This window comes from Condylura cristata, unplaced genomic scaffold (genome assembly GCF_000260355.1).
Source record: "Condylura cristata isolate star-nosed mole 26May11 unplaced genomic scaffold, ConCri1.0 scaffold00025, whole genome shotgun sequence".
In the NCBI taxonomy this organism is placed as follows: Eukaryota; Metazoa; Chordata; class Mammalia; order Eulipotyphla; family Talpidae; genus Condylura; species Condylura cristata.
This window is the reverse complement of record NW_004567126.1, coordinates 31771981-31778552: the sequence shown is the minus strand read 5'-3', so window position 1 is coordinate 31778552 and position 6572 is coordinate 31771981. Positions and strand designations below refer to the sequence as shown.

General features: G+C 66.0%; 1 protein-coding gene across 1 annotated transcript in view; it reads left to right on the top strand.

Annotated features, from left to right (window-relative positions):
- The first annotated feature begins 864 nt into the window (after window positions 1-864).
- The window catches only part of MCOLN1 (mucolipin 1), a 7297-nt gene continuing 1589 nt past the window's right edge, over window positions 865-6572 (top strand). Inside the window, exons 1-12 of the mRNA XM_004688974.2 lie at window positions 865-1367; window positions 2045-2212; window positions 2285-2450; window positions 2954-3059; window positions 3198-3294; window positions 3406-3505; window positions 3785-3891; window positions 3971-4120; window positions 4234-4335; window positions 4639-4761; window positions 5080-5295; window positions 6374-6504. Of these exons, the coding sequence (XP_004689031.2) occupies window positions 1116-1367; window positions 2045-2212; window positions 2285-2450; window positions 2954-3059; window positions 3198-3294; window positions 3406-3505; window positions 3785-3891; window positions 3971-4120; window positions 4234-4335; window positions 4639-4761; window positions 5080-5295; window positions 6374-6504 (1718 nt within the window). The 5' untranslated portion in view covers window positions 865-1115. The remainder of the gene's footprint in view (window positions 1368-2044; window positions 2213-2284; window positions 2451-2953; window positions 3060-3197; window positions 3295-3405; window positions 3506-3784; window positions 3892-3970; window positions 4121-4233; window positions 4336-4638; window positions 4762-5079; window positions 5296-6373; window positions 6505-6572) is intronic.

The window sequence follows — 6572 nt, the reverse complement described above, 5'->3', positions numbered from 1 at the left end:
GCTCAACTTTCCCGAGCCCCCGGGGGGATGCCTCATTTCCCTGTCTTCAGTCTCCACCCGTCATGAGAGAGTGTGGGGACACCCTTTGTGCCGCCTCAAAGGCGCCCCGCTGGAGGAGTGTGAGTGGCTTCACTGCGACCCCACCTAAGGAGCCAGGACTTGTCCTCTGGCTTCCACCCAGATGTCTTGTAAACAACTGCAGCAGCATCAAGTTCCCAGGCTCCTCCCTGCGGGACAGGTTCTGACCGTGTCCACACTCATCCAGGTGGCCCTGGCAGGCCTTGGGGCGAGCTGGGCTTCTCCCAGTGGGGGAGTGTCAGTTGCTAAACCCCCCGCTCTTCCCTTCAGGCTGGCTAGGGGTGAAGACAACAAGAAGTGCTTAAAGTAGCCTGTGCTAAACAGCCACGGATGCTGGGCCCGGCTGCTTTGTCTCACTTAGTCCTCAGAGAGCCCTCAGAGCTTCAGCCTGGGCGGCCTTCTCTCATTCTGCTCTGCAGACGAAGAGACTGGGTCTTAGAGTTGCCTGGAGGCGCCTGACCAGAGTGTGGCAGGTGTGATGCCTGCAAGGAAAGTGCCGGATCAGCGTGTCAGCTCGCAGTGCGAGAACACCTGCTGGCGCTCCAGGAGCGTCCAGTGTGCTTCCTTGTCACTGTTGTCCATCTCCTCTTCTCCAGCTTGTCAGCAGGACAGTCAGGTCAAGCTAAGGGGGAAGGTTAGCTTTGGGATGTTGTCAAAGGCAAGAACAAATTGGAACGTGGCTGACTTGAACGCCACTGGCATGAAGATGAGCAGGAAGCCCTGAGGCCCTGTGAAGCCAGCAGAAGCAGCTCGTCCCCCACTAACCACCAACAGGGACAGCGGAGCGTCCTGCCATCCTTACCGGCTTTGGTAAATGCTGCCCTTGCGGCAAATCCTCAGCTTCTGGCGAGATCATGTTGCAGAGGAGGAAGCAGAGTATCTGGCCAGAGCTGGGGAGGGAGGAACCGAGAACCCGTAGTCCGGCCCTGGCTTGTAACTTCTAGCAGGCTGTTGCAGATACCAAAAAAAGTTGCCGTTTTGTTTCTCTTGAATCCCTCTGAATTCTCCTTGGGGCAGATGTTGCCTCCTCTGCTGGCATGCGTTCAGGCGGGCTCAGACCCTCTGCCCTCTTCATGTCCACAGAGACAGAGCGTCTCCTGACCCCTAGTCCTGGGTACGGGACCCAGGCGGGGGCCCCCCCGGCTCCTGTCACGCCAGCAGAAGAGGAAGATCTCCGCCGCCGCCTCAAGTACTTCTTCATGAGTCCCTGCGACAAGTTCCGGGCCAAGGGCCGCAAGCCCTTCAAGCTGATGCTGCAGGTGGTGAAGATCTTGGTGGTGACCGTGCAGGTGAGACCTGGGGCCCACAGGACGCCACCTGTGGCTGCTGGTCATGAAGGTGTCTTGGGGGCAGGGCCGGCCTTGGCCGGGCAGCAGAAGGGAGTAGTGACCTCGGACGGCCTCGGGCTTCGGGCAGCAGTGCCTTTGCCTCACAGGCACCCTCTGAAGCTCTGGAAATCACTCTGGTCCCTGCGTCATAAGTGAGGCAACTGAGGTTCAGTGAGGTGGCGGGCCTGGCCGAAGCCCCACAGCGCTGGACGTCAGAGCTGGCGCACTGAACCCAGCAATCTGAGGTGCCTTTTTGACGCTCAGAGAGAGGTGCCAAGTGTCTAGAAACATGGTGGCCCCCACCCCACGCCAGGCACCGAGATATCAGGACCCTAAACCCTGCCCTAAGGAATTTCCGGTGTAGTGGGCTTGCAAGCGCATTCACCGTGGGAAGGGGCCCTGTGGGGTTCCCCTGAAGGTCTGGGGCTGACACGTGACCTGAGACCGGCAGCGGTCAGTGGGCATCAGCCGCTGCTGCGAGACACAGGAGCGCCCATGCGGGCTGCAGAGGGGGGTGCAGTGGGCCTGGTGGGCAGGACGTGCGCTTCACGAGCGGCCCCTCCCCCGCCCACCACTTGTGCATGCACTGAGGGGAGCCCCATTCTGGCAGTGCCGACGCCCCCTGTCCCTCCTGGCAGCTCATCCTCTTCGGGCTCAGCAACCAGCTGGCGGTCACTTTCCGGGAGGAGAACACCGTCGCCTTCCGGCACCTCTTCCTGCTGGGCTACTCGGATGGGGCGGACGACACCCTGGCAGCCTACACGCGGGAGCAGCTGTACCAGGCCATCTTCCACGCCGTGGACCAGGTGTGATGCCCGGGGTGGGGGGGGGCGCCCGGGGACGGGGCGGCGGGCTCACGGCTCCTCCTCCTGCCGCAGTACCTGCTGCTCCCCGACGTGTCCCTGGGCCGCTACGCATACGTGCGGGGCGGGGGCGGCCCCTGGGCCAACGGCTCGGCCCTGGCGCTCTGCCAGCACTACTACCACCGGGGCCACGTGGACCCAGCGAACGACACCTTCGACATCGACCCCATGGTTGTGACTGGTGAGTGGACAGGGTGGGGCTCGGCTGCCGGGGCTGCGGCCGCGGCGCTAAACCTTGGCTCGCTGGAAGCGGGCCGGGAGGAGGCCGTCAGGATCCTTAGAAGCTCAGGGTCAGCCATGCTTAGGGAAGTCTTGCTGCAGAAGGACCTGGGTGTTAGGTTTTAGGCGAGTTAAAGCTACTGGCTGGTGAGCGCATTCCCCGTGGGAAGGGGCCCCGTGGGGTGCCCCCGACACACGACCTGAGCCCAGCAGCGGTCAGCGGGCATCAGCTGCTGCTGCGAGACACAGGAGCACCCATGCGGGCTGCAGAGGGGTGCACTGGCCTCACGGAGCGGGGCCTGCGCTTTAGGCACTGGTGTCTGCGTGGGGAATGGGGGGCTGGACCGGCTGGGGCGGGGCCATGGGGGCAAACGTGTGGGTATAAGGGGAGAGGGGAATCTGGGGGATGAGGGGGAGACCTGGGCCTGCCCACCCCTCCTGCCCTCCCTAACCGCCTGTCCTCAGACTGCATCCATGTGGACCCGCCCGAGAGGCCCCTCCCGCCCCCCAGCGACCTCTCCGTCTCGGAAGGCAGCGCCAGCTACAGGAACCTCACACTCAAATTTCACAAGTACAGCAGGGGCAGGGTGGGGGGGCCGCCTTGCCGGGGGGCGCTGCGCGTGAGCCCTCTCTGTCAGCTGCGGGGGCAGTGTGGCCTGGCCCTGCAGGCGGGAAGGGCGGCACAGCCCTCACCCCCTCACCCCGACAGGCTCATCAACGTCACCATCCACTTCCAGCTGAAGACCATCAACCTCCAGAGCCTGATCAACAACGAGATCCCAGACTGCTACACCTTCCGTGTCCTGGTGCGGCCCCGGGGCCGTGGGGGCGGGGCAGCTGGCGGGCCTTAGGGCGAAGGGGGACTGGGCCCCTGATGGGTCTACGGATCTGGGAGCTTCTGCCCCGCTGCCCCGCAGATCACGTTTGACAACAAGGCGCATAGCGGGCGAGTCCCCATCAGGCTGGAGACCCAGGCCCACATCCAGGAGTGTAAGCATCCCAGCGTCTTCCGGCACGGTGAGCCCCAGAGCCGCGTGGCCCTGCCCAGGGACCCTCACCTGCTTGGGCGTCCCCAAGCCCAGACCAGTGCAGCCTGGGGTCCTCGCCTGCCCAGGTCAGCCCAGGTCCCGGCTCAGGGACCCTGACCTATGGCGGCTCCCCAAAGGACCGGATGAGAGCCGACAGGTTCCCGACTCTCCCGGCCACCCCACCAGTCCGCTGACCAGCCCGAACCCGCCCTGCAGGCCCTGGGGCCATCCAGTCGCCCACTCCGGACCTCCTGCGCCCTCCCCACAGGAGACAACAGCTTCCGGCTGCTGTTTGACGTGGTGGTGATCCTCACCTGCACGGCGTCCTTCCTGCTGTGCGCCCGCTCGCTGCTCCGCGGCTTCCTGCTGCAGAACGTGAGCCCTGATGCAGCCACCCACTCTGGGGCAGGGCCGTGGGGTCTGCACGGGCCCATCGCCCTGCCTGCTCCCGCAGGAGTTTGTCAGATTCATGCGGCGGCACCAGGGACGGATCATCAGCCTGTGGAAACGGCTAGAATTTGTCAACGGCTGGTACATCCTCCTGGTCACCAGTGACGTGCTGACCATCTCGGGCACCGTCATGAAGATTGGCATCGAGGCCAAGGTGGGTTGTGCCCGGCCATACCAGCCCTGCTTGCCCGGCCCTGCCCTCACCGCTGCCTGCCCGGGACAGGCCTCAGGAACCGGCCGGTGGGCTGACGCCGCTCCCGCCCCCAGAACCTGGCGAGCTACGACGTCTGCAGCATCCTCCTGGGCACCTCCACGCTGCTCGTCTGGGTCGGTGTGATCCGCTACCTGACCTTCTTCCACAAGTACAACGTGAGCTCGCAGGCACAGGCCGGGCCTCCTGGGTGGTGGCGAGGTGCTCCCCGGCCCCCCGCCCCCAAGTGGGCTCATGCTCGCCCGGCAGGTGGCCCGCGAGGCGCCCCTGCCCCCAGAAGGTCCTGTTGTGGGTGGCTGTCACTGGGCCCTGCCACCCGGGTCCCTGTGCCTGGGCGGGGCCGAGGGAGCCGCCCCCCACACCCACCCAGCCGAGGGGTGCCCCAGGGTCCCCTCCGCTCCCTGCCCCTGCTGGGCTCCCGCCAGCTTCTGTGGTCACCCCTGGCCTTGGCCTGCCCGCAGATCCTCATCGCCACCCTGCGGGTGGCCCTGCCCAGCGTCATGCGCTTCTGCTGCTGCGTGGCCGTCATCTACCTGGGCTACTGCTTCTGCGGCTGGATCGTGCTGGGGCCGTACCACGTGAAGGTAGGGCTGCCGTCCCCGCAGACGGGGCGCTGGCGTCTTCCCCGCGTCCCCTCCCTAAGCCCGTGGCAGCTGCGTGGCGCTGGCGACCCTGAGCCGCCCACCTCGCCCTGACACCGCGGCAGCAGGTCAGCAGCAGCCCGCACGCTGCCCCAACACCCGGCCCTGCCGCTCCCGAGACTGCGGGAGCCCCGTGGCCCCATGAGAGCCGCCTGTGTCTGTCCTCTGTGCCCGTGGCCCCGACTGCCCCACCCCGCCACCAGGCCTGCGCGCGGCGCCCTCCGCCCACGACCCCGCTGACTGGCCGCCCGCCCACGGCAGTTCCGCTCTCTGTCCATGGTGTCCGAGTGCCTGTTCTCGCTCATCAACGGAGACGACATGTTCGTGACGTTCGCCGCCATGCAGGCCCAGCAGGGCCGCAGCAGCCTGGTCTGGCTCTTCTCCCAGCTCTACCTCTACTCCTTCATCAGCCTCTTCATCTACATGGTGCTCAGCCTCTTCATCGCCCTCATCACGGGCGCCTACGACACCATCAAGGTCAGCGTGCCGCTCCCGCGGGCCTCGCCTCGGCGTAGTGGGGCCCTGGGGACACGCCGGGCGAGGGAGACCCGCAGGGGAGCATGTGGGCACCGCGAGCCCAGGGGAGCGCTTTTCAGAGCCCGGGCCACGCAGGATCAGTACACTGCCGTGGCGGCCGCTTTGTTTGCGTGGCGGGGGCTCCCCGCTTCCTGGTGGGGCACCTGCCTCTGCTTTTGCCAGCAGGAAAGCAAGCCCGGTAGTGCGCCTGCAGACAGGCGCTGCTTCTGGAAACCCCGCTCCTGGGCCTCTGCGGTGGCCTCTGGGTCCAGGGAGCCGGGCCGGGAGAGGGCCGAGGCAGAGCCGGTGCTGAGGCGGCAGGTCCAGGGGATGCTAGCGGGCGTGAGCGGGGCAGGCGCTTAGGTGACCGGGAGTCTGTCCCAGCCAGCGGGCAAGACGGGAGATGTGAAGACGGCTGTGGGCAGTATGGGGCAGCATGGCAGGTCACAGAGGGCCCCCGGTCTAAAGGTATGGGGGTGAGTCCCGAAAGTGTCTAGAGAGCGCTTATTCTAGTCTCTAGTGCCAGGACTATTTACATTTTCATTTTAATGCAAGTGAAATGCAGTTTCAAACTCAAGTCCCCATTCACACACCCACCTGTGGGGCAGCAGAGAGATGAGGCCTTTCTGTCATCTCAGAAGGTTCTAGATGGAAGAGAGGGGAACCCACGGGGCTGTTGCTTCAGAGCAACAGCTCGGTAGCCAGAAAGGGCTTGAGGAAGACACGGTGGCCCCCAAGCTTGGCGGGGAGGGGCTGGCTGGAAACCAGCCTCCGGCTGGAGGCACAGGCTGGCACCTCCGGGAGGAGCCTGGGTCCTGCTGTGGCACCTGACAGCCATACACGGAGCAGCCTGGTGTGTCGGGGCCCCTGTGCACCCCAACCCAGCAGGCATCTGGCCCTGTGGGGGGTGTGCCCGCACTTAGGGCCGGCGCAGTGGGGCCCACAGGAGGAGTGGGGGCACTGCAGGTGCAGCTGGGACCCCGGGGACGGGCCTCTGGGGAGCCCCACTCACGCGCGCGGGCCTGCTCCGTGTCCCCAGCACCCCGGCAGTGCGGGCGCCGAGGAGAGCGAGCTCCAGGCCTACATCGCGCAGTGCCACGACAGCCCCACGTCCGGCAAGTTCCGCAGGGGCAGCGGCTCGGCCTGCAGCCTGCTCTGCTGCTGTGGCAGGTTCGTGCCGCCGGCCGGGCCGCGGGCGGGCTCGCTGTTATCCCGCTTCTCCGCGGAAGCGCGGCTGT